General features: G+C 37.4%; 1 protein-coding gene across 11 annotated transcripts in view; it reads left to right on the plus strand.

Annotated features, from left to right (window-relative positions):
* SPEF2 (sperm flagellar 2) overlaps nucleotides 1-16,236 on the plus strand; it is an 88,676-nt gene extending 72,440 nt beyond the window's left edge. For 3 of the 11 annotated variants that reach the window (XM_061357947.1, XM_061357948.1, XM_061357949.1), the window contains exons 34-38: nucleotides 2,412-2,504; nucleotides 3,147-3,317; nucleotides 6,448-6,636; nucleotides 6,784-6,906; nucleotides 12,246-12,953. In XM_061357947.1, coding sequence (XP_061213931.1) covers nucleotides 2,412-2,504; nucleotides 3,147-3,317; nucleotides 6,448-6,636; nucleotides 6,784-6,906; nucleotides 12,246-12,341 — 672 coding nt within the window. In that variant the 3' untranslated portion in view covers nucleotides 12,342-12,953. Of the gene's footprint in view, nucleotides 1-2,411; nucleotides 2,505-3,146; nucleotides 3,318-6,447; nucleotides 6,637-6,783; nucleotides 6,907-12,245; nucleotides 12,956-15,811 lie in introns of those variants that run through there. The other 8 variants (XM_061357954.1, XM_061357951.1, XM_061357953.1 and 5 more) reach the window with 7 other exon arrangements.
* The last annotated feature ends 11,725 nt before the right edge of the window (nucleotides 16,237-27,961 follow it).

Raw genomic sequence — 27,961 nt, forward strand, 5'->3', positions numbered from 1 at the left:
TCTGTATCTATTAGAGTGATGCAGATTATTTAGTGATGCATGTTATTTATGGATGTGGTGATTTTTACTGAAGAGTTAGAGCTTAAAAATAAGCTAACAGTTACAAGACACGCAGACTGTGAATGCAAATTTATAACACAGGATCCTAGTTCAAATATAATATTAACTGAGCAATAGAATATTAACTGAGTGATTAATTTACTTCCGGATTGGAGCTTGCTCATATTCAGCTAATGATAGTAAATATGCAATGGTGTATGCTAATTTGTTTATAGGCTTATCCTCTTTTAATTCTTCGAGACTTTCAGTAGAGTGATGACTCTGAACCTACAGTCTATATAGTGGCTTAAAGACTAAAAAGGACTAAAATGTTCATAAACACACAGGTAGCTCCACAGCTATTTTTATGAGAAGAGAACTATATCAGCAGGCACATAACTTAGGTGCATGAGAGAATGTTATGGGAACCTCCAGGGACTATCCAAAGCAACTCAGTTTAACAGCCTGCATTGCTTGGAAGGTTTGCTGTGAAACCAATTCATATTGAAAAGAAAAGTTGTAATGTCTGTCACCCCTATTTCATTTTTGAAAATATGACCAAAATATTCTTCACTTAAAGCCTCATTAAAACCTTGTATATCTACTGTTTATGAGTAAATATACAAGGTCCTAGACTTCATGTTACTGACAGTACTGTGACTTGGAAATTTTTCATATAGAATTATGAGAAGAACAAGAAGAGAATTTTTCAGACCTAAGTAAAATTTAGTCCTCTAGTTTAAAATTAACTGATGAGGAACATCTGATTTTTCTTTTATTGGAATATTTTTTGTACCCTTTTGGACCAGTTTATGGCAAATTTTATGAGATCAATGCCTGTTTAATTTTTTCTTATTCATTTCTTTCTTGAAAAAATGATGATTCACTTCCTGTGGAACATAGTGCACCAGAAAATTAATGGATCATTGCAGTGCATAAAATTAAGGAAAGAACAATAGCAGAGAGTTACCAAAATTATTGTTTATCAAGTGTTATCATTGATATTATAATTAGATCATGTACAGCAAACCATCTGATCTGTTTCTGGTAAAGATTTCAAAGACAACATGAAGTCTTTTGTCTTGTTACTAATTTGTTCAGTTTTCCCATATAACTCACATAAGAATACAGCAGAAAATGAGCTTTATTAAGTTCTTTTCCTTTCTGAAAATCTCTTGGAACTTCCTGATTTGTTGTATTTCGTTGTCTTGCTTTGTAAAGAAAACACATAGTAATGCAATATTTTATATAATCATGAATCTAGTAATTCACCTAAAATGCGAAAAAGGATGTTGCTAATGAAATTTATAGCTTTATTACAATATTTTAAGTTAATGCCTACACAGAAAGACTATTGCATCTTGTTAACAACTGTGATTCATGAAGATTTCCAATTATTTTAAATATTTTATATTAGTCTATTAATATAATACGGAACATAGATTTTTTTCATATGTTAAAATCTTTCAATAAGAATAGTAACAAACTTTATTCTCTGTTTAATGCTGAGACTTGCGTGCATTCAAGATGTTTATTTATTTTATTTTACTGTATTAACAAGAAACAATGACAAGCATGTTCATTAAGAATAACAGGAAGAACCTTTCACTGGGAATTTGAGATGCCCCAGCTGGCCCCTCTTTCTGCATCTGTATTAGTAAACTACACAGTGCTAGGGAACACTGCAGGTAATGGTACTCAGCTGTCCATACTTTGATGTTGTTTACATGTTAAACCTGGCTTGGTTTAACATGCACGAGTTCCAAGCAAGTGAGATTTTCTGTAGGCAGTCTGTTCGTGGCCATCCTGTTTTAGAAGGTAAGGTCTAGCTGGTATTTCATGTGTGTTTGGTCTAGTACTGGAGAACTGGTTCTGGGCACAGCTGTAGGTATAGCCCTGCAGGCTTACAGGACACTTTGTCTTCTTGTTGAGAGCAAGCAAGCATGGGAAGGGCCATGACTCTGGCCTTTATTATACTGAGGTGTGTGGACAGTTTCTTCCAGAAGTACAGCTAGGACAAAAGCTATGATGTAGCAAAGAATGCCCTAAAAGGATGAAACTAGAACACACATAGAACTCGGCATCATATTCTGTTTCTTGGGTAGTGTAGATTTACACCTACCTAGTTCATTTGCACTTTTTTCAAGGGCATAGAGTCATTCCTAGCTTACTCTGTTTTCAGTAATTCCCAAAGTATCTGTTACAAAGTACAAACAGCTCCTCAATTATTCTGGTGTCAGTGTATCTTAATAACAAATTCAGCCTGATTAAGTTCAGGAATTAAGCTCTTAGTTACCTGTCGAACAGTTATAGAGCATGAAGACTAATGTATTTCATTGTGTAAAAATAAATTACTTTTTTTTTTTAATCAGGTTGGTTTATGGTTTAATGGAAATGAAGATGTAAGCATAACAGAAAGTTGCACAGAACCTTTGCCTTTAGATAGGCTAAGAGAGCTCATAAAGGTAACTTTAAAAAACAGGTCTTTTGAAGAGACCACTCACTATTCTAACTAATGGGTATCATTAAATGCTTCTTGGGTCTTTTTTTTTTTTCCGTAACTGCTGCAGTTTTTCAGTGGTTTTTAAGGATAGGTGGTGCCTCAAAGTATGATTTCCATGTATAAAAACCTCAAAGTTTTTAAATAATGTAGAAAAGAATTGAGGAATTATCCTTCAGTATTCTAAATTACAGTCTAGAGGAAAAGACTTAATTTATTCCTGTTCTTCTTTGAACCACATTAATTTTGCTACACAGTAACTAGCTTTGTAAATAATTGGAAGCAAATGATCTTTGCATCTAAGCTTGTGGAAGTCTCCAAGGAAGAAGTAGGTAATAGTGTGATCTGAATACAAGAAAGTATTTTGGATCTATTTGTCATGATTTTCTCTTTGTTCTAGGAAAGCCCTCAATCTAGAAAAGAAAATATGATTTGTTTCCTTGAATAACATGTTTTATTTATCTTGATTTACACAGCCTTAACACATTTTTAAAGATAGCTTCACTTATCAGCAGTCATTACTTTATTTCATCTCTACAGTAATTGATTTCTGCTTGACTAAGTTCCACTTGTAGAAACTAATTTATATATTTTTGTCCTTTTGTAGTTTTTCTTCAGTTTATTTGCTGATACCAAAAAAGATCCTGCTCTGCTCAGCTATACTGAGATGCTACTTTATTTTGCCTCCCACTCTGATCCAGTTGAAGGTGTTTACAGAGCACTTAGCATTGCTACTGGAACATATATTCATAGAAAAGAAGATTCTCTTCCATATGTGGTAAAATATTACAGTAAAATGTTTGATAATAGTAGTGGTTCTTGCAAATTAGAAATTATCTAGATTTCTGTATGTTTCTGAGTAGCTAGCTCCAGTCCTTACAAGGAGTCCCACTGATTTCAAAGGAACTCTGCAAATAGTTCACTGACTTTAGTAATAATACTCATAAGTATTCCTCCAAAAGTCTGAAATTTTGCTTGCCAGATAACAATGAAAGTTTAAGGTATTTTCTGGGAACTACTCCTTGTACAGATGAACAGAGGACCCTAATCTTACAAAACTAAGTCCAGCTATCGATCCTCAGAAATGAGACTCTAATATGACTTACAGTATCACTATCTAAAGATATAAAGCCTGATATAATTTATTTTCTGCTATGTTTCTCTGGGGTATTTAGAAGTATATATACCTTTGTGTTATTTTGAAGTGTTTTGGCTTACCCATAAATCAGTAGGATCAATAGTTATTTTATATTAAATAATAAAGAAATATTTTTAGAGCTATGATGAATGTATTGTCACAACAAATGAAGCTTTTGAGCATTTCTGGAGTATCTTGTTATTTTTATAGTCCCAAAACTGCCATTAGTGTACTGTATGTGTCAGTTACTTACTATTGAATTATAAGTCATTTTTTGAGATAGAAAATTTGTATCAGTACACAGCTTTGAAAGAGCTTGTTCTTCTCAATAATAAAATGTTCCACTTTGCTGTCACAAACACAGTGACTCCATCATTTGCTTAATACTTAAAATATAGTTGTGCTCTCCAGAAACTGTAGAAAGGGCATAATTTTACCACACAAATTCTACCTATATTAATAATTACATTTTATCACTTCAAAAGACAAAATATATTCTTGTACTCCCCTGTGTCCGCTTTTATTTGGCACAATGGAGTTTTTGTCCATGAGAGAGACTGAATAGGACAATTTCTTTTTTACATTTCGTAGAAGGAGAGTACAGAATGCTTCCAATTAGATACAGTGGATCTGAATAGTTTCCCATATTTCAGTGGGAAGTTCTAACTCTCATATCATTGGATATAAAGCAGAACAACTGTTCCCCTCCTCACTGTTTTCAGCTTGGTTTGATCTGTTTAATCGGGGCTTTTGTAAGCCTCTAATTACATGCACTGGCATCATCATGTATGTGTCTACAACTTGTTAAGGCTGTGAGTCACTGTTGAAGGCGAAAAATTCCTTTCAATCTAGAATTCACAATGTATTTGAGAAGCAAGAATTATACCCCATCCAACCTGAGGATTTCTTCATGCTTCGTTTTCCATGCAATGTATTTGCTCTGTGAATCCATGATATGCCTGATGTATGTCTCACAATGTATTATATAGATTGGTTTTGTGTCTGATTACTTGAAAGTCCCTTAGAAACCTAGAAATATCTAAAAATTAGATACTAAGTAAGCATCTTGCATGTGTGGATTCTCTTTGACATTATAGTAATCTTGTATAGGTTGGTGCTCAGAACCACAGGGCTGATAGAACATGATTTTAATATTTCTTCTTATGGCTTGTGTTCCATACCTGCACACTTCAACAATCACGTTGAATACAGAAGAAAAGAGAATTAAAAAAATCCTGTTACACTGAAGTGAATGAGTTTTCACCACTGGCTTCAGTAGGGCCAACATTTCATACAGGGTATTTCACAACCACAAGGTGGCAAAAAGTAAATTATGAGTTGGTATTGTGTTACGTTTGGGTCAAGATCCATCAAATAGAAAGATAGAGATCCCTGGAGACGTACAGAGTGTTTTTCAGCACCAAAATAGAAACTAAACCTTTGTCTAACTGTGGCTGTTTACATGTGATCTAAATAATGCCAGTTCCCGCTGGCATTACACTTCCAGGTACTGGAAATCTAGTAAATATTATTAGTGGAATATTCATCAGTGGAATACAAAGAGCTATGCAGCTCACCTCAAAGAAGTTTTGTAATACATTTTAGATAGCCAGTGTATTACATAGCAGCACCTGATTTAAGATGTTAAGTAATAGGAGAAAAGCATACAAACATATTCTAGAGATTTCTCTTACTTGACTAACTTCAAAACTCCTTTCACTTAAAATGCTTGGCTTTTAACTTTCAAGAATTTTGTTGTTGGTTGTGTCAACCTTACAGCTAAATGTAAATGATACAGTGAGGGACAGAAAAGCCTAAGTGTCAATATTTGGGTGATCTCCACTGCTGAGTGTTAAAGAGTTTTGTTGAAAACCCTGTCAGTGACTCTGCGCCTTCTGTGTTGTAAAGGTCTTATATTAAGGCCTAAGACAAGTAGCACAAATGCGACTGATTCTCAGCAGTCTCTTCGTCCTAATGGGAAAATAAATGTAATTTCCTCTTATTGTTAGTGGTTAGTCTACACAGTGGCCTAATCTAGTCAAAGCATTGTTCTATGTGAGGTCCTTTCTCTGTGCTCACAATCTCTACAGCTGGTTTGTTTGTTGTTTTTTTCTGGGGGGGGCGGAGGTGTTTGGTTTTTTTTAGTTGGATTTTGGGGTGTTTGGTATTTTTTTCTTTTTTTGTTTGTTTGGTTGTTTTTTTTATACTTGGCATCTCTATGCAAAGACAGCTCATTCCGTTCATAGGAAACTTCCAGTTTTTCTGCATGAAGCCCTTCTCATTGTCTGTGAGCAGCTGGTGATGGGCCTATGCTGTTAGCCTAAATGAAGTTCATGCAGTGATTTCTTAGTCTGAGCTAGAAAATTCATGCTACTTTTTTCATGTGAGCGCCCAGAATTATCCCTACACAAACACAAAGTTCTTAGTAGATATTGTAATTTGTAACTAGTAAGTATTTTTATGTTTTGTTGCTCAGAATATAATGAATTTCTCAGTGGAATGTTGGCCATGTTCCTGGAAAAAGCTGTTTATTAAATTTCTACTAATGCCAACATTACAGATATTTCTGGACTTTCAGACTCTATTCCTTCATCCTACAATTCAGTAGATAATTTTTTGTGACTTGACATTTTTTGCTTGAACTGAACTGAATGTGAACTGAAGTTTGGAAGTATAATTCACTGATCTTTAATGAATGTCTGACTGAAACAGATGACTACTGGCAGACTGTAACTAATTAATACCAAGTATTATACCTACACTTTCTTAGGCTTTTCCTTATATCAACATAGACAAAGATGAGGAAACTTTAATAGAAGAAGAAAAAGAAGTCCTGAATTACATGGGTGAAGGAATAATTTCAATGGAAACTCTACTCAAAGTGTTTCGTACTGGAGGAAGTAAAGATGATGATAATAATAGATTTTGTAATCCAGAGAAGGAAGGCAGCTATGATAAGGTAAGCAGGTTGATTCAAGGAAGGTTTTGTATGTTGTGTTTTATGTTAAGTAAATACCTGCTGCAGTCTTTGCTCCTCCCCAATTGTTTTTGAAACAATAAATTGACCAGTTCTTTGGTTTTTGGTTTTGTTTTTTTTTTCTTAAAGCATTTCATCAGAATGTACAAAGACTTAGGCAGTAAAGATCTGACACCCATTCCGGTTGCAGTCTTTTTGAAGCATTCTTTCATTCAAGATTTGATCAACAGCTATCAAGAATATAAGCTTCCTGTGAGTATTGCTTTCTGGGACCAAGAACTTTTTGAGTATGCATACTGAAGTCTTCATCATCCCAGAAATGTAAATGAAATTAATTTAGATGCTGCCAAATATACAGCATAGCAGATAGAGATTAGGTATTTCCTTTTCAATGAAAATAGCATCAATAAAAGACTGCATGGCTTTCTGACCTATTTTTTTTTAATGCCTGTTTTGCTGGCCTGTAGCTGCCTACAAGTTTTCTACTGCCTTATCGCATGTGTCATTGCCTTTCCCCTGCCCGAGGAAGGAGCCCGATTGAATTATCTTCCCAAGAGGATCTTACTGCAAAACACTATGAGATATGTGATAGAACACATTCCATCCCAGTCCAGCTAGGCTGCTGAAAAGGGCATGCAGATGTAGTACAGGTCTAAATGTTCTTCCCTGCCATACTCTAGATCTTCCCTGTTGCCTGTACCTATGTTTAAATGTGTGTTACAACAGTTGCACATAACACAAGTTTGGGCCAGAATATACCTATTAAATGTGGCAAAAATACGTGATATATAGGGTATAAGAAAATAATGTGACACAAAATGAATGAATGCTTGCATTTGCATGCTCAAATTCAAATATGAGCAGTCTTCACAAGTCTGAGGTTGTCAGCACCAGGGGCATATAATATCACACAACCTTTAAGTCTGAATAAAGTACATAATGCTCCAGGACTAACTTTCTATTTCGTAATTATATTCATACACTTGTAAGAGGTGAAGTGCTGATCACTTACTATATCTCTCATAATTGTTGTTAGTAAAAGACATGATATAAGAATAATAGAACATGTTTACTCTGTCAACAAGGGTTAAATTTGTTTATTTTTTTTTGGTAGTAGGAAGAGATACAAAAGGACAATGTAAGAGAAAACACAACTGAAGACTACAAGTATGAATGTGTATCTATCCTGCCTGTGTTAATGTCTTGACTGGTTTGGGATGATAGGCACCATGCAATGTTAGGTCATTCCTCCCTTCCCTTCCTGATTCTTTCTTCCTGACACTTTTTGTTTAATTGAGTACTGCATTTCCTCATTTGAATTTTTTTCCCAACTTCACTGAATTTCTCGTAAACCAGTTTCTTAACCCAGCTCGCTGTTCTTGTACATGACCAGTCTCAAGAACTATTCTTTACATAAGTACTTCCTTTACTTGCAACATTTAACATAGTGCAAGCTCCCCATGAAGACCAAATGTGTGGTCTAAAGTAGCAGTTAACTAGAGTGTAAACTGAGTAATGCCATGTGCATATACATTACTATTTAAAGGCAGGAGGGCTGCTTTTTAAAACCTTTTTTCACTAAGCAATAGTTGAATATCAAGAGCAAAGCATATTCTTCATCAAAATTTCTAATCTTCCTGTACTACTTTCAGGAGGAACCATGTTATATAGCTTAAAGAGTAGAGTGTAGTATGCATTTAAAATTTGCTAGGTACCACTAATCACCTATATTTGGGTGGTAGGATATGTTCAGGGCAGTACAATTATAAAAATTGTCAGTCTATGAGAAAAAGTGTAGGTGAGAAAATACTGTATATAAATCTTGGCAATAGCAGAAGGTTTCAAAGCACATGCTGTAGGCCAAAGGAATTTCCAGCTTGTCTACCAAAGATATATTGGAATCATTGCATTTAAATAATACATTTTTGTACTCACTTGGCAGACCCATTTGATGTCTCTATCTACTGACTTGGCAGTTAGATGATGCAGAGCTTCAATTTTCATTTGTAATACATAGAATTTCCCCTTGCAAGGGCTTATACTGACTATCTCAAATACAGCGCTTTATGGTTTCTATACTTAAAAAGGGAAGATTATATTCCTTGACTGGACTGGTAAATACAGACTGCCGTCTTATGCATGAAGTCAATACTTCACAGTCTTACTCTCAAATTGTGACTAACTAGGAAGGATCCATAATTTCTTACTCAAATTTACAACAAATTATTATACTCACCAGCAAACAGGCACAGTGACCCAGTGGCCATGAACTCCAAAAACAGTTTGACTATTCTATATTTGGTGAACAGGTGTTGTTTGGGTTTTTTTCCCAAAACATTTCCAAAGTAAGTAAACAATATTTTTAGCATCAATTATTCTTTCAGAAATTCTCCCAAGACTATAAAAATCTCTATAAAAATGAAACTCAGCCACAGTGCTGTTATTTTGAGATCTTTTACAAGATAAATATAGCAAGTTAGGGTGTGGTTTCCAAGGTTAAAATCTTTCTACTACTGCAGTCATAAACAGTGGAAAATAAAATGTTTTTGCTGAAAACTATAAATGGAATATCTAGCTTAAAATTTTTTTAGTTTTAGTTAGGGCACCTGATTATTTTGGCCTCTTGATTGCCTTTTCCATTTTAACCAGTACTATCTCTGATATAAATATTTGCTCCAGGTAAGATATATTGTCTTTTAAAGGGAGCTTGTTTTCTCCATTCATGTACCAGTCGTCTGGCAACATCGCTCATGATGATGACCTTTCTGTTAGCCTCAGCCAACAAATAAACTTGGAAATTTTGTTACGTCTCATCTGGGATTTTGTTTTCATTTGGTTTGGGGTTTCTATTTTCTGTCTTGATAAGCAGTCTTTCTGGTCTTGACTAGAACTTTCAGATCGTTTGCAATTACCAACAAATTTTTTTTTGCTTATCAGATGAAATTCATTCCTTTAGAATAGTTAGACCACACCTACATGTAAGTGTGTGTTTATGAGTGCACTCAATTACATTCTGAATCAAATAAATAAGAAAATATTTTTAGTAGGTTAACAGATTCAGATGGGATAAGCAAGCCATTCTGATTTTATCCACTGCAGAGGTCTGTGTATTAAGATTTGTCTACTAAGGGATCTTTTTCAGGGCTGGTATTATTTTTTGTTACAAATTTTGCCTTCTATCCTCAGTCTGTCACAGACAGATACAGTAATACAGGAACAACCACACATTTTAGTAACTCTGAATATTGACTGTGATAAAATTTTGGGATTTATGCATGTAAAAATATATTCTATTTCTTAAATTGATGCTTTCATTAATCTGGTATTTTGAGGCAGCACGAGGTAATTACTAAGGATAACAATGATTTGATAATTAGCATTCAGTTGGTTGATATAAAAAATATTATGCATTTCATAATGTTACTTTTTTATTCTGATTAGTCCTTTTTACATAACTCTAGTTTTGAAGATATCATAGAATCGTAGAATAGCTAGGATTGGAAAGGACCTTAAGATCATATTGTATTTCTATGTGTCTTTGTTTTGAATATATGTAACAGGCCCTTTAAATATATTTTAATTAGGCTCTTGGATCAAGTTTGTTCCTTCTAAATTGTCATATTATTATTGCTGTTATTATTGGTCCTGATAATCATTTCAGAATTATTACTCAGATGTTCATACAAATAAATGGAGTTCCACTGATACAGGATTTCTATAGTATAGTTAATAAGTCTTTATTAAAAAAAACCCCATTTGACAGTATGTTGAACAGTCATTACAAAATCTGTTCATATGCACAGCAGCTATTCGATTTTACACAACTCAACAAACGTTCAGAACTGCATTTATCATTTAACAAAGTAATAATGCTTTCTCTCTAGGGAGAGTTCATACACATTATATTCAGTAAGGCTTGTGAGGAAGACCATGTAGTTCACAATCAACAGTAAATACATACTTTGGCAGAAAGAAGTACTGCTGAATCACTGTCTACCCATAGGCAGTAGTTGTAATACTTACGAAACTTGAGAAGCCTTTTTCATGTGGTGTTTTGTATGTCCCAGAGTGCAAGAGAAGGAAAATTCAGCTCAGTGTTTAAATAGCTAGTTTAAAAAAAAGAGACCTATGTTATGTTTCCCTTTATCACATATTCCAGTTAAAAAAAATAATCTCAGGAAATGCAAATATAAATGAAAAATACTGTTTATTACATTTTAAAATTATTAAAATATCTATTTACGTAACTGAAACATGAAGATCGCTTCATTAAACACAGACATAGTAAATCTGTTGGAGTACTATTCCTCCAGTGTTTTGAAGCTGTTTAGTTTTGCTTTCCTCTGCAAAACTGTTACATAAACCAAACTTGTCCAGATAAAATATTCTTAAATGCTGTTCTGTCACTCTCTTCTCTGCATTGATTATAATTTTCAATCATGCTATGCTTCCTTTTAGACTGATATTTAAGATATACTTCTCTGGCATTGCTGGAGTTTAAAACTTCCACTTCCCACACAGGTGAACACAGTGAGAGTACTGGATGTGTCTCTATATATCATTTCCTCTGCAACAAGTAGTAGATTGCTTGAGCCAATTTTTTACAGGAGCATAGATTTATACTTTATGTTTATTAGAAGCCTCATAATATAGTTAACATTCTATCATGTCAGAAGTACTACAGTTTAAACTTAGATCCTCATCTGCTTTGTGTGGTAATGATAAGTACTGATAATGAACTTGCTGAAGGCTCCATTTGCTAGCATTTACTTTTGTCAAACCGGAATTGAAACTCCTTTTTCTGACTCAATGTGCTGAAAATGGCCTCCTTAACTTGAAGTGTTTCTTTGAGTAAAAGGTAAGTGTTAGTACTACCTTCTAAATCAAAGGTCTACTAAAATTATCTTTTAACATGGCTCCTCTGTACTTACTGAAATGCTCCTGATATAAAGAAAAAAATATTTACTGAAGGTACCAGAAAGTGATAGAAAGTTTAAATACCATTTATCTTCATATTAAACATTTAGCACATTATTTTTTAATCAAAAATTCCTTGTTAATCCTACTTACACGATGGATAGTATTGCTGAAGTAGGAAATAGAGAAGATTGTACTAATAAAAAATTATTGGAAATTAACAAATGAAAGTATATATTATAAAGAATGAAGAACTGCACAAAAAAATAGCTAAATGTGGGTATTATTCCAAATGCTAATTACTTACTTTCTTTTATTTCCCTTTCCTTGAAGTGTTGTTGAAGTTCAGCCTGAAATATGACATGAGTGCCATGAAGGATGTTCTTTCTGTAATTATCACTGTATGTTTGTTTTCATTAGTGCGCTGAACATACCTAGTGCTTAAGCTAAGTGACAGCATTGTTTTTAGTGCCCTTCTGAAAGACATCTTGTGTAATCTAAGGGTAGTATAAATTATAGTGATATATCCCCACTGAAGTTAGTTTTTCACCATAATTTAGTCACTAGTGAGAAGGCTCACCCCATGGAAAGACAGGCATTTTTATTAAAATGTTTAAGGTAGAATAGGCTGCAATATGAAATGACCTTTTAATGTTTCATTTTCCTTTCCATAGGATATTAACATCTTTTTCCAAAGATCTGAAGAAGCACAGTCATCTAATGGAAAAAACATCATCAATGTATGGAGAAATGATCTTCATGAATACTAAGAAAGTTTTTTGTTTGTTTTTTTTTTTTAAGTTTGTAAGAAATGCTTCTTGCAACTTCAGTCCTCCCTTCCATGGGAAAGGATTATTTGTTTATTATTGTGAGAGTAAAATCCCATTGAATTTACACATTTTCTGTTACTTTAAATTAGAAACCAACCAACCAACCAACAAGAAAATACTAAGAGGAAAAGATAGGGCTAGTACATATTAAATAATCTGATGATACTTCTAAATAAAATTAAACCAGTTTCTGAATTTAAAGAAAGCTGACAGTGTGTTCATTAATAATTGGTATAAGAATAGAGCATATCCAGTTCTATTAAGTGAGCTAAGATATCTGGTCACCTTTTGTTATGTGTATACTTTATTGATTCATAGGTTTCTTCATTAATTAAATGAGTTTTTAAAAACTTGTTGCAATCCATAGCTAATAAAATAAGTAAATGAAAAAACTGTTTTCTCAAAGTTCAGGATAAACTACCAAAAAGACATTATGTACATGAAAATGGACTGCTTGTTGACATGGAGATGAAAAATTTTGCTAGCCAACCATTCTATATCTAACCCTTCATTGCAGCTTAACTCTGCTCTTACCCACTAAACCCCTGCAGGCTTTTTCTCTGGTGCAGCACCAAATGCATTTCAAGGGCATGGGTAGCAAAGGGTGCTACTGTCTGGTAACCTCCCCTACTGTTTGGCAGCCTCCAAACAAAGCAGTAGGTAGGTGCTACAACATTTGTAGTTCCACTGCTAATTCTGCACATAATATTGTAAGTGACTAGAATTTACAGTGAGGTTCCACACAACTGTTTTCAGGAATCAATTAAAAGTCCTTTTTAACCAGCACAGTGTGTTCAAGAGCACCATTTGGGACCAGTATTATTTAATATATTCATCAACGATTTAGATGAGGGAATTGAGTGTACTATCAGCAAGTTTGCTGATGACACTAAGCTGGGAGGGGTGGCCGACACGCCAGAAGGCTGTGCTGCCATCCAGAGAGACCTGGACAGGCTGGAGAGCTGGGCGGGGAATAACTTGATGAAATATAACAAGGGAAAGTGTAGAGTCCTGCATCTGGGCAGGAACAACCCCAGGTTCCAGTATAGGCTGGGGAACGACCTGTTAGAGAGCAGTGTAGGGGAGAGGGACCTGGGGGTCCTGGTGGACGACAGGGTGACCATGAGCCGACACTGTGCCCTTGTGGCCAAGAAGGCCAATGGCATCCTGGGGTGTATTAGAAGGGGGATGGTTAGTAGGTCGAGAGAGGTCCTCCTTCCCCTCTACTCTGCCCTGGTGAGACCTCATCTGGAATATTGTGTCCAGTTCTGGGCCCCTCAGTTTAAAAAGGACAGGGACCTGCTGGAGAGAGTCCAGCGCAGGGCAACTAAGATGATTAAGGGAGTGGAGCATCTCCCTTATGAGGAAAGACTGAGGGAGCTGGGTCTCTATAGTTTGGAGAAGAGGAGATTAAGGGGTGACCTTATTAGTGTATATAAATATATAAAGGGGGAGTGTCACGAGGATGGAGCCAGGCTCTTCTCAGTGGCAAACAATGAAAGGACAAGGGGTAATGGGTACAAATTGGAACACAAGAGGTTCCACTTAAACCTGAGAAGAAACTTCTTCTCAGTGAGGGTGACGGAACACTGGAACAGGCTGCCCAGGGAGGTTGTGGAATCTCCTTCTTTGGAGACATTCAAAACCCGCCTGGACACGTTCCTGTGTAACCTTATCTAGGTGTTCCTGCTCCGGCAGGGGGATTGGACTAGATGATCTTTTGAGATCCCTTCCAATCTCTAACATACTGTGATACTGTGATACTGTGATACAGTCCAGACACACATTTCAAGCTTCTGTGATTTATTTAGGTGATAGGTGTTTGTCTAAAAATCTCTATGGCACAAGAGTACATCTAGCAGTTGCCTTCTGTGGCAGGTGAAGCAGAGTCTCGGTCAAACACGTTTCTTATTTATTACTGACATGGTTGTTTCTTTTTCTATACCCAGTCTGACTCTTACTGGCTTTCCTGGAAGTTGTTCTGAATAGTTTTCATAGAAATTTTCTTGTTAATAGGATGCTGGTGTTTTCTTGCATTTTTATTGAACTTCTCTTGTGGCTCATGATTGGCTATTTGATGATAGGAACTATTTTTTTATGGAAATTCTTAACAAATTTTAGAACACTTTATAATTAATGAATATGGAATTCAACACTGCTATGTTTCATACCCTCAGTTTTCCGTGGTGCTCAATTCTTCTAATCTACAGCTTAAAGTTTTCTCAAGACTGGACATAGCAAGTAGGTAGCTGATTATCTGAACACTGTATACCTTCTAATTTGCAATCTGTCAGCTGCCCAAGATTTAAACAAACCTGGTTCATTCTACATTGTTTTACTGGCTTAGAAATATAATTAATAAGTAAATACTTCCAGGATGTCTACTCATAGCTGAACATTGTCATTCTGGAGTACTTTTTTCTATGCTTCACAGTAGCTTTTAAAGATTCCTTCACCTGTTTTTTTCAGTAAGGTACCCTAACATACCTTGCTCTGTAAGTATACAAATAGTCCTATTGAAGTCAGTTAACTTATACGGAACTACAAACCTTTGCCCTATGATAAGTGCTATCTGCACAGAATACTTTTACATTTTTGATGTATCTTTATTACCTTGTAGCCAAGTATGCATGACATAGGATAGTACTTCTATAACATTTGCTGATGTTCCTAATGAATTTTCTAGATTGCCTGCTTGATGTATAAAGCAGTTATGTATCAAAAAAGCAATAGCAGCATACAAAAAAAGAGGAACTGGCATAGTTACAGACAGTAACAAGCAGACCTACCTGTAAAAACAGTCTGGTTTCTATTATGATAAAATAACAAACATTTGTCAGAGTTTTTGAACTTGCTGATATCAATAATAGCAGTTTTGTGTCTTTGTTGATTTTAGAGTCAAATTTTGAAAGGAAAGTTGGTAGTCTAGTGGTAGCACATCAAAGCTTCTATATGTGATATATGAAGCTCAGAATAGAACTCAGTGAGCTTATCACTTCAGGCAAATAATGTTGTGTCTCATCACTCTACATGTGAGGTGCTAACCACACCGGCATATTATAGCTAAGTACTATCTTAGAAACAGATGTAACTTTGTTGTGCCCCCGCAAACCATGCTAAAACCTCAACATCCTTGTTTTACTTATGACAACAGACTTCATGATGCATACAAATTTATCTGCTTTATTACCAGAATAATTTCTTCCATGGCCTGTACAACTTGGTCAGAATTTCATCTCTAATATTCTTGAAACATTACATGTATGTATTAATACAAGACTTTGACTTTATTCTTCTAAAATGAAAATACTATGTAGATAAAAAAAAATTACAATGCAGTTCTCTGCCTTTTGTATGTTACCAAATCTTTACATTTTTACTTTTTTTTCCATATTTAGTTTCTTTAACAGAACCCAGCCTTAATTACTGAGTGTTAAATTCTGACTTTTCATGCTGGAGTTCCTCATGTGAAAATAAAAAGCTATCGCCTAAAATCTGTAAATCTGAATGAAGTAAAAGGGAGCTTTGGCTACAGGAAACCATAAATGGCTATTTAGGTAAGGTTTTTCAAGTATTACTCTTTTGACATACACTGTTTATATATTTTACTTATGGCCTAGAATGGAACATAAAATCACAGAACCACAGAATCACAGGTAAGCTGAGGTTGGAAGAGACCACCAGGGGTCATCTAGTCTAACCTTCCAGCACAAGCAGTGTCGCCTAGAACATATTGCTCAGGACTGTGTCCAGGCAGGCCTGGTGTATGCCCAGTGAAGGAGACTCCACAACCTCTCTGAGCAACCTATTCCAATGCTCATTCACCCCCAGTGGAAAGAAGTTCTTCTTCATGTTCAGGTGGAACTTCCTGTGTTCCAGCTTATACCCATTGCCTCTTATCACCTGGCACCACTGAGAAGAGTCTGGCCCCATCCTCTTGACAGCCTCCCTTGAGATGCTTACACACATTGGTCAGATCCCCCCGAGCCTTCTCTTGTTGAGGCTGAACAGTTCCAGCACCCTCAGCCTCTCCTCCTCATGTAAGAGATGCTCCATTCAATAGTGGGCCCACATTATTCCCTAATTTTCCTCTTATTAATGCATTTGAAGAACCCTTTCTTGTTGTTCTTGACATCCTTAGACATCTACAATTCTAACTGGGCACTGGGTCTCCTTGTCACATTTCTGCATATGCTGACAACATCCCTATATATTTATCCCAAGCATCCTTTTCCCTTCTTCCTCCTCTGCACATCTTCTGCTTGTCTGAATTTTGACAGGAGTTCTTTATTCATCCATGAAGGTCTCCTACCCTCTTTGCTTGATTTATTGCCCATGGGGTTGCATCGGTTTTGAGCTTGGAAGAAGTGATTCCTGAATATTAACCAGCTCTCTTGGAACTTTCTTTATCATTTATCATTACCTATGTAAAGTTTATCATTACTGATAAAGTTTGAAATTAAATGCAAATTGTGGAACAATGTCAAATAATAAAAAGTGAAATGGATTGCATGGTGAGGTGTCAAATAACATATATTATAACACATAACACAATTATACACAACACATATTATACACACACATATAACACAACACATATTATAACACAACACATAATATAGCAACTTATTTTTGTTGACAGTTGCCGCTTCAGTATAATTGCCACAGTAGTTACTCTATAGACTTGGAGTTCCAAGCCTAATGCAGGCTCCAGACATAAAAAAAGTCCTTTGACTCATGAAGGTAGAATGCTGAGTAGATTTGCATTCAGATTTGGCAGTAGAATTACAGTCATGCCACGTTCAGTTTTCATATCTACACTTACTTTGTCAAAGGAAAACTTAATGGAGGTTCAGGTATAACTTTACAAGAATTCATGTAACGTGCCCCCTTTCTTGGTAAAGACAAGAATCAATGGCTGGAACCTTAGGCTTCAAAGTAACATACAGATTTTTAACAGGAAAGTGGATTAACTGTTCAAGCAACTTGCTAGATGTTGTGGCAATTTCCTCATCACAGAGTTTATAATCAAGACAGATAATTCTTTTAACCCCAGGTTTTGGTGGAAACTCAAACAAGAAATAACTGCACTTTTGACACTAAAAATACATAATAAAAAACAAAACCTGAAAAATTAGTTTGGCTTTCAGTCAACTACATGCAACATATTTGATCCTGTTTTCACACCATGGTGTCTTTTTTTGTTATATTTCTTCTTAATTCCACTTACTTCAGGTATTCTTAAACATGCTGTATAGAAAATGGCTTGGATAGCTTGCCTTTGAAAACATTTAAAAATGCACTAGAAATTACATTAGAAAAATGCAATGGAGTTTGTATTAACAATATTCTTACCATAATTAAAATTACTGTATTCCATCACTGCAAAAAAATGTTCTTTAAAAAAGCAAACAAACCAAAAAGTACTGCTGATTTAGAATGTCACCTCATTTTCAGTGGCTCACATAAAACCTCTCTGTATAAACTGAACTCAGCATTTCATTCTGTAAAGAATTCAGGCTCCATACTAGTCTGTTTCAGGAATGTGAATGTAAGTACAGGAATGGATCCCTCTAGACACATTTCTCAGGAAGCAGTCTGGTGCAGAAAGATTAAAAAACTTCCAAGTAACCAAAACACTGTTTAAAAGAGTACTTTCTTTTCACTTTAAACTGTGGCTATGTGATGTCACATTGTCACCATAATAGCAAGAAATGTTCCTCAATCTGCTCTGTGGTCCATACCTCAAGATTTCTACTGAGCATGAGGTTCAGCCATAGCTTCTTTTTGTATTTTTCATAAATGAAGGAAACCTTTTTGTGAAAAGCCTTTTAAATATGCTGAGTTTTTTTAATGTGTGAAGACTGCTAAAGAGAAGTACTCCAAGCCATCAAACAAAGCACAGAATGATAGTTACAAATTAAAAATCAAGCATACTGCACAAATTTATTTGCAGTACTATAGTTACGAATCAAAACAACAGCAACCAGAAAATTTCTGAAGATGCAATATTGTTCACTTCGTCAGTATAGATTACTTGCTTTGGTACTGCTTTTGTTGCCTCTAATAGATTCTGTAAGAAATAAGGTCGTTTGTAACTAGAAAAGCAATTTTATTTCATTTCTGATTCTGCAAAATTTCCTAGACAGTGGAAATTTATTATTTTTATTACTATTATTATTATTACTAAGTATGATGTGTAATGAAGATTCTGCAGTTTGACATCTCATCATGGGGCATCCCTGAAAATTCGAGAACAGGTGCAAAAAGCTGCCCCTTTGAAATAGGTAAACTCCTGTACTGGTAAACACTGGGGGGTTTTCAGCTCGGAAGCATCTCTGTTGAAAAGGACCTGGGGATTTTAGTGGACATCAAGATGAACACAAGTCAAAAGCAGCAAAGACTGACAGCATCTTGGCATGTATTAGCAGGAACATAGCTAGTAGATTGAGAAAAGTCATTAACCTCCATCAGTCAGCACTCATTATGTCTAGGATGTGTGTCTAGTTTGGGGCTTCCCAATACCACAAAGACAATGGCAGTGGGTTCAGTGCAGGGCCACCAAGAGGGTTGGAGGCTGGGGTACTCGCAAGGAGAGGAGACACTGAAGGAACTGGTCTTCTTCATCCTGGAGAAAAGCAGGCTTTGGAGAATCTAGCTAGTTTTACAATGCTGACAACAGAGTTACAAAGAAGACAGGAGTCAGATTCTTTACTGTGGTGCATGCAGAAGGAAAAGCAACAACAGGCACCATTTTAAACAGGTGTAAGAGAAACATTTTTCCCTGTGAGAAGACTCCCGCAGAGGAATTGGTTACCCAACAGGGCTGTGCAGTCTGGAGGGTTTTTTCTGATTGCATAAAGCCCTGAGCAAACTGTATTGATCTCGTGCATACACTGCTTGAGCAAGAAGCTCAAATAGGTGACATCTGCAGCTTTCTTCCCAAATTATTCTGTGATCTTAAATCTATTATTTTCAGTTGTACCATGCAAAATTGTTGACTTCATTGATGCAACACAAGCATAAGTAAATGCCTTCTAATAACTAGCTCTCCTGAGGATGAAAATGGATGCTATGCAGTGTCTTTGATTATCTTATGAGCACTATGATGAGAGGAATGAAAAAGTGAACTTTTTAGTAACAATCATTACTGATGTCAAAAAGTATGACTTTGGCTATCTCCAGGTAGCACTGTTGTTAAGCAGAAATGACATCTTCCACCGTCACTTTTAAATGTGTGCTAGATTTCACCCTTGACTTTACCATATATGCATTATGCACTGTACCATTCATTTCATTACAGAAATTGATTCAATAGAGTTTCAACAAAGAAAACAGAAATAAAGCATCACTATCTTAATTTAGTTTGGAAGCATTCATATTATAAAGGTAAAAGCAAAGGGAATTTCCTGACCTTTGAATAATCTATTCTTCATTTAAAGATTCTCCGAAACACTTTGAATTTCATTTCCTTTGTCTTCTGTAGTCTTTTCACATTCAAGATTTCTCACTGTCATGGCTTCAATAGCAACGTCCTTAGACATCCTTTCACTTTAGAATAGCAGAGCTTTGCCTTAGTACCTCAAGACTTGACAGGTTTCTAGCTCTTGGCCTTGCTACATTAAGGTGGCAAAAGTGCCTGTCTGTACTTAGAGAAAAACCTGTACTTGTCTTGCGTATGAATATCATACCTGTTAATTAACAAGCAGCAGCAGTACGTACCAGTAACAAAGAATGCGCCCACACTGACTTCATAGTTCAACTTATGCGAAGACCTCATTTGCCTCTCTTTTTCTCATAATAGTTTGTCTTTGCTTTGCTTCTAATATGCGTGTATATGTATGCATACACACATATATCTATACAAAAAGAAAGCTAAAACGTCTTTTGCGTAATTATTGGCAGGAGTACATTTTCATCTGAAGACGTTTCATTACATCCTGATTACCCTTCAATTGCTGCTTTTCTAGCACTCGATTTGATTTTTTTTCCCCTTACAGCATTGTAACTGTTGAACTCATAATCTGATCTCCTGCAGAACTTCTCAGATATTATATTTATCATAAGGTAGGTTTAGGAGCAGGTCTTAATCACAGTTCGTCTTATGGAAATGTTGCTACTTCTTGTCAAATAAGATTTAATTATGTCAGTGTAGGATGTTTGTTGAGCATTTTTAGTTTGTTAGTAGAAATAAGAGTACATACAAAACTCAAATCATTGTTGCCAGTATTTAAAAACCTGAATGTGCTGAAATCACCTGGAATTCAAAGTCCTGTGTGTACTCAGGGCTAGATTAAACACAGCAAAACTCTGTAGTACTAAGTCAGCTGAAGTTCAGGTAGTACATGTTGCAATTGATTTAGCATCGTGTTTTCCTTTTTGGCCTCATAATGATTAATGGTGACACAATGAAACCAGTGGTTTTTAAAACTGGGCATGTCATTGACATTGTTTGTCAGAGGAAGCCTAAAAGGGAAGAACGATGGTCTTGTGGTTAGGGTTCTGCAATAAGGATATCTTTCTTTGTCAAGTGAAATGTAATATAGAGGTGTCAAAGCTGGCTGCAAGTAAGATAATTAGCAAGTTCAGGCGCTGGAGTCTGGCTAAAACAAACAGAGGCTGGTAATTGTAGTGCTGTGGCTAAACCTAGAGCAGCTTAACTTCATACTACATTCTTCAGCATGTGTATATCCTTATGGGATGAAATTTTTTTTTTCTGTAAAATGCAAAAGGAGCAGCAAATAGAAGATTTCAGCTTTGTTCCTTGTCAGTGGGATCTCAATGAATCCACAGAAGCTGTTTTTCCTTATTTTTTGCGATGAATATTAATGTCTTCAGGTTTTCTTCTTAACACTTTAAGCAACAATTAGTTTTTACTTTAAAAGCAGTATGTCTTCAGTACCTCAGTCTATTTGGCTTTTCTTCTCTACTACCACTTTAAAATTTGTTGAATTAGATGAGCCCTCTTAATCTTAGTATATGGCATATTTTCAACTCTCACATGAATTACATAAGGCTGCTTGATAAGCTTTAAAATAAAGCAAAGTTTTGTTTTTTCACCAAGCAAACTATTGAAGTTTCTTTAATCTGATGCTGAGGAGAATGAGAAAAATATCTCTGTTACTTCATTCTTCTCATGCTCAATTATAAACCCAAATGGTTAAAATACAAGACTCCTTAAAAGATCCAAAGCTGAGCAAAGGAAGGGCTAGGGTGGCTTCTCAGAAACAGATGAATTAGAAGTAAGAAACAGGTTTCCTCTGCTCTACCACTACCCACATCTGAACATACAAACAACAAAAACAATGGTATGGTAAGGAACAAAATGAGGACAAACTCAAACAAAAAAAAAGAAAAAAAGAGCTGGTACTCAGATAAAATCAGAGATTGTTTCCTACCATCAGTTTGTTTTGGAGCATTTATATTCATATGGTGAACTTTTGTCTCTACTGAAATCAGTGAACTATTTGTTACTGATTCAAAGTAAACCAAGTTTTCGTCTGGAGATTGTAAGAAACTTCATCCTAACGTTCCCAACAAAAAGCCTAGTAATTTTTCCTGAGGGTTTTTAAAAAAGTGTTCATTTATGATTGCAAGAGACTGGGAGAAAGATCAGAACATCTGACACCGATTTATTCTAACAATTACTCTCATTTTTAAAAGTATGCACCTTCAGATTCAATTATAACTTCATGCTCCAGTGCCTGGACTTTGTTATGCTTTGCATTCTAAGATGAAAAGCCTTTTCTTTTTGGAAGCTCGGTACAATGATTTAATCTTTCATTTATAGAGAAAGAAAATAAAGTTCTGGTGTTTCTCCCCGTATGTCTATAGAGGCCTTTCCTCTATATTACTGAGTTCATGTTCTGGAATCAAGCATCCCAGATGCTTGGACTGACTTTATAGTTTACCTTCTCTGAAGCCTATCTAGAAATCAGGTATTTAAATATTCCCAATTCTCCCACCTTCTGTTTCCTCAATAAATTGCTAACAAAGCTTTCTGATATGTTTAAAAGTAGAAAAGGACAAACATAAACAAACATATTGCAAGGTATAAAACTTAAAACCCTCTTAGAAAAATAGTAAGCCCATGTCACTGCAGAATACGGATGCAGTTCTATTTAAAATGTACTATTGACACCAGCTATGCTCTTCTTGGACTTGATTAAGATTTAGGGGATGTACTATTTCGGGTATTAAGGTTGTACTGTATGGTCATTTATTCATTAATATCTCTCTATTAATGCAGTACTGCTAGAGTAAGATTATTTCGTATCTTGCAGCTGCAGCTTAACTTTGTTAATTCCCTATAAATACCTTTGATGCTGACACATACAAGTCTTTCAGCTTATAAATATGACTGCACTATGAGATCATATTCTTAGCATTTCAAAGCAGAAAACATGGCATTCTTTACACAAAGTAAAGCTACTTAGTGTGCAAAAGCAGTTAATTAATTGCCAGTGGGTATTACAGCTGGTCTTGGTCACATCAATGATCTTGGAGGCTTAGTTATAAAACACTAAGCTCACCTCTGTGTTAGTTTTACATATATATAAAAGTACTCTAAGCCTTCTCAAAAGAGGGTAGGAGAACAGGCTAAGCTATTAAATGGACTTACGACTTGGAAATCAGGTTTTCTGGTCTCCTTTATTCATTTGCCCTTTTTAATCTGCAGACAAGTGTTGATCATAGAATCATAGAATCAGCTAGTCTGGAAAAGACCTTTAACATCTCCAAGTCCAAACATTACCCCAGGAATTCTATGTCCACCCCTAAAGCATGCCACTAAGGGTCTCATCTACATAGTTCTAAACACTTCCATGGACAGTGATTACACCACTGCCAAGGGCAGCCTGTTCCAATACCTGATCACCCTCTCTGTGAAGAAATTTTTCCTAATATCCAATCTAAACCTCCCATGGTGCAGCTTGAGGCCATTTGCTCTTGTTTCATCACTTGTTACTTAGGAGAAGAGACTGATCGCCACCTCACTACAACCTCCTTTCAGGCAGTTGTAGAGAGCGATAAGGTACCTCCTGAGCCTTCTTTTCTCCAGATAAACATCCCCCCCCCCAATTCCCTCAGCTGTTCCCCATCACACTTGTGCTCCAGACCCTCCACCAGCTCCACTGCCTTTATCTGGCTCCACTCCAGCACCTCAATGTCTCTCTTGCAGTGAGGGGCCCAGAACCGAACACAGGATTCGAGGTGCAGCCTCACCAGTGCCCAGTGCAGGAGGATGATCACTGCACTGGTCCTGCTGCCATGTTATTGCTGGTACAGGCCAGGATGATGTTGGCTGCATTGGCTGCTTGGGTACAAGCTGCTCATGTTCAGCTCCCTCAGTCAGCACCCCCAGGTCATTTTCCATGAGCACCTTTCCAGCCACTCTTCCCCAAGCCTGGAGCATTGCATGGGGTTGTTGTGGCCCAGGTACAGGAGCCTGCACTTTGCCCTGTTGAACCTCATCCCACTGACCACAGGCCATGGATCCAGCCTGTCCAGATCTGTCCAGTTTGATAGGTGGACCACTCAGTGGATAAAGAACTGGCTGGATGGCTGCACACAAAGAGTTGTGGTCAATGGCTCAATGTCCAGCTGGAGACCAGCAACGAGTGGTGTCCCTCAGGGATCAGTATTGGGACCGGTCCTGCTCAACATCTTCATCGCTGACATGGACAGTGGGATTGAGTGCACCCTCAGCAAATTTGCCGATGACACCAAGCTGTGTGGTTCAGTTGATACGCTGGAGGGAAGGAATGCCATCCAGAGGGACCTTGACATGCTTGTGAGGTGGGCTAATGACAACCTTGTGAAGTCTAACCATGCCAAGTGCAAGGTCCTGCACCTGGGTTGGAGCAATTCCAGGCACAGCTACAGGTTGGGCAGAGAAGAGATTCAGAGCAGCCCTGTGGAGAAGGACATGGGGTCAATGAGAAAATGAACATGAGCTGGCTTCAGTGTGCTTGCAGCCCAGAAAGCCAACCGTATCCTGGGCTGCATCAAAAGGAGTGTGACCAGCAGGTCGAAGGAGGTGATCCTGCCCCTCTACTCTGCTCTTGTGAGACCTCACTTGGAGTACTGCGTGCAGTTCTGGTGTCCTCAACATAAAAAGGACATGAATCTGTTGGAACAAGTCCAGAGGAGGCCACGAGGATGATCAGGGGACAGGAGCACCTCCCATATGAAGACAGGCTGAGAAAGTTGGGGCTGTTCAGGCTGGAGAAGAGAAGGCTGAGTGGAGACCTCATAGCAGCATTCCAGTATCTGAAGGGGGACTATAGGGATGCTGGGGAGGGACTGTTTGGTAGGGACTGTAGTGATAGGACAAGGGGTAATGGGTTCAGAGTTAAACAGGGGAAGTTTAGATTGGATATAGGGAAGAAATTGTTTCCTGTTAGGGTGGTGAGGCACTGGAATAGGTTGCCCAGGGAAGTTGTGAATGCTCCATCCCTGGCAGTGTTCAAGGCCAGGTTGGACGAAGCCTTGGGTGTCATGGTTTAGTGTGAGGTGTTCCTGCCCGTGGCAGGGGGGTTGGAACTTGATGATCTTAAGGTCCTTTCCAACCCTAACTATTCTATGATTCTATGATCTTTCTTCAGAGCCTTCCTACACTCATCTGCAAACTTAATGAAGGTGCACTTGATCTCTTCATCCAGATCACCACTAAAGATATTAAACAACACTGGCCCTAACAACGACCCCTGAGACGCACCACTAGCGATTGGTTGCCAACTGAATTTGACACCATTCACCACCACCATTTGGTCTCAACCATCCAGCCAGTTTTCAAGCCAGTGAAGAATCCTACTATCCAGGCCACAAGCAGCCAGTTTCTTCAGGAGAGTGCTGTGGGAGAGAGTGTCAAATGCTTTGCTTAAATCCAAATACACCATGTCCACAGCTTTTCCCCCACCAACCAGGCAGGTCACCGTATTGTAGAAGGAGATCAGGTTAGTCAAGCAGGACCTGCCCTTCATGAACCCATGCTGACTGGGCCTGATCCCCCTGTTTTCCGACATGTGCTGTGTTGTCTCAGTTGGGATCATCTGCTCCATGACCGTCCCCAGCACTGATTTTGACAGGCCTGTAGTTTCTGGGGTTCCTTCCTGCCCTTTTTTATAGAAAGGTCAGTAGGTTTCCCTTAATATCTAGCAGAGGATGGGGGTCCTCTTTGGCCTTTCTTTTATGGATAATGTGTTTGTAAAAGTATTTTTTATTTTCATTTATGGCAGTGACCAGTGACCTTTTGGAGGTCTAAGGTGGAGGTTTTGCTTACCTTCTTCCTGACTTCTCCAAGGACTGAAAATTCACTCGTTTTGTGATCACTTTGCCCAAGATGGTCTCCAATTATAACAGTACTCACCAGTCCTTCTCTGGAAGAGCAAATATAGCCAGGCATGTCCCCTAGTTGGCTCACTCACCAGCTGGGTCAGGAAGTTATCTTCCACACCCTCCAAGAACCTCCTGGATTGTTTCTTCTCTGCTGTTGTACTTTCAGCAGACTTCTGGTAGTTTGAAGTCACTCACGAGAGCAAGGGAAAGAGTCAAACTTGTCTGAGTTGTTTGAAGAGCACTTCATCTGTATCTTCATCCTGGCTGGGTGGTCTATCACAGACTCTTACTAGGATATCTGCTTGGTTGGCATTCCCTCTGATCTTTACCCACAAACATTCAGCCTTACCACTCACAATGTTGAGTTCGAGGCAGCTGATGCACTTCCTGACATACAGTGCACCACCACCTCTTTTTCTTTGCCTATGATTTCTGAAGAGCCTGTAGCCATTCATTGCAGCACTTCAATCATGCAAATCATTCCACCACATTTCTGTGATGATGATCATGTCACGATTTCACTGCTGTACAAGGGCTTCCAGCTCGTCCTGTTTGTTGCACATGCTGTTGGCACTGGCATAGATGCATTTAAGTTGCCCTGTGGTAATGGACTCCAACAGTGCACACTACCCTGTGGCTCATATCTAGCGAGCCTGGTGTTATCCCCTTCCTCGTTTAAACCTAGGTTAAGGCCCTTTCTGTAAGACCTGCTAGCTCCTGGGCTAGAATGCTTTTCCCTTTTTGGGACAGTCATACCCCATCTGCTGCCAGCAGGCCTGGGGCCATGTAGACTGACCCATGATCAAAATCCCAAAATTCTGACACTGACAACAGTGAGGAAGCCAAGAATTAGTGAGGTTCTTCTGAGGTAACCATTGTCATTGATTGTGACTGGCAGGAGGGATGAGAACACTACTTGGGCTCCCGAGCCCTGAACCAGTCACCCCAAGGCCCTGAAGTCATTCTTGGTACCAGAACTGAACAAAGGCACTCACCTGCTGTATATTTAGAAATGCAACTCAATCTCACATAACATGTGTTTGCAAAGTCTTACACTATATCAAGTTGAATTAGATTGGTTTGACAGAAGTTGCACAGTATTTTGAAGAATATTATACCAGAGATTTTAAGATACCATTGTTATGATGGTGTACTAATGGAGCTGGCTCTCAAAAATGCTTTTAGCTCAGACAAGTATAGCATACACAGTACAGAGGTCAGGCAGATTTCTGGGAAGCCTTTCAAAGTTTTGTCCATTTCTATCACAGACATAAAAGTTTTTGCACACTAAATAATTTACCTTTATGTAAAGAATGCCAGATGTTTTCTGCAGTGAAATGATAAGGATATTGATCTCACAGTGCAGCATTTATGTTTAAAGACTTGTATGTGTCAGCATCGAAAGTATTTTTAGGGAATTAGTGAAGTTAAGCTGCAGCTGTGAGGTACCATATCTTATTCTGGTAGTATTTTATTATTAGATGGATGGTAATCAGTAAAGGAACATACATTAGAATATGAATACCTAGTAAGCGTAGCTCACACAGGGAAGGGAAGGGAAGGGAAGGGAAGGGAAGGGAAGGGAAGGGAAGGGAAGGGAAGGGAAGGGAAGGGAAGGGAAGGGAAGGGAAGGGAAGGGAAGGGAAGGGAAGGGAAGGGAAGGGAAGGGAAGGGAAGGGAAGGGAAGGGGAGAAGAACTTAGCATATTGCCAAGCATTAGGTTTTTCCGTTTTCACCTGAGAACTGAAAGTTCTTCAAAAGGCAGAGATTTCTCTTTAGTGATTAAGTAACCGTAGAGTGCTGATATACGAGAAACATGCAGACCACAATCATTCATTCCCAGCATGTACAACCAGCAACAGGTTGCCTGCATGCTAGTGGCTCATTAGATAAAACAGTTCTAGCACATAAACCATAGGCAAAAGTGTCACATCACACCCACAACTAAATGAACCACTAGTACACCTTTAAGGTAAATAAAAAAGCTACACTGATCGATTTTATTTTCTTTTATTTTTCAGAACATTCGTTTATTTTTACACAAAACCCCCAGGCTATTAGGTAGCGAGTTTACATGAGGACAGGGAACAAAACATGATAACACGAATTTCTGTATCTCTTCAAAGGTGGGAAACTCGATTGAAGAGATGAGCTTTAATTAATGTAATCAGCTGGGGCTTGTCATCTGAAATAACTGTCACATACTATCTTTTCAGATGTAG

Source organism: Neopsephotus bourkii, unplaced genomic scaffold (genome assembly GCF_033783945.1).
Source record: "Neopsephotus bourkii isolate Nb327-2 ecotype Australia unplaced genomic scaffold, CSIRO-AGI_Nbou_v1 NB_933, whole genome shotgun sequence".
NCBI lineage: Eukaryota > Metazoa > Chordata > Aves > Psittaciformes > Psittacidae > Neopsephotus > Neopsephotus bourkii.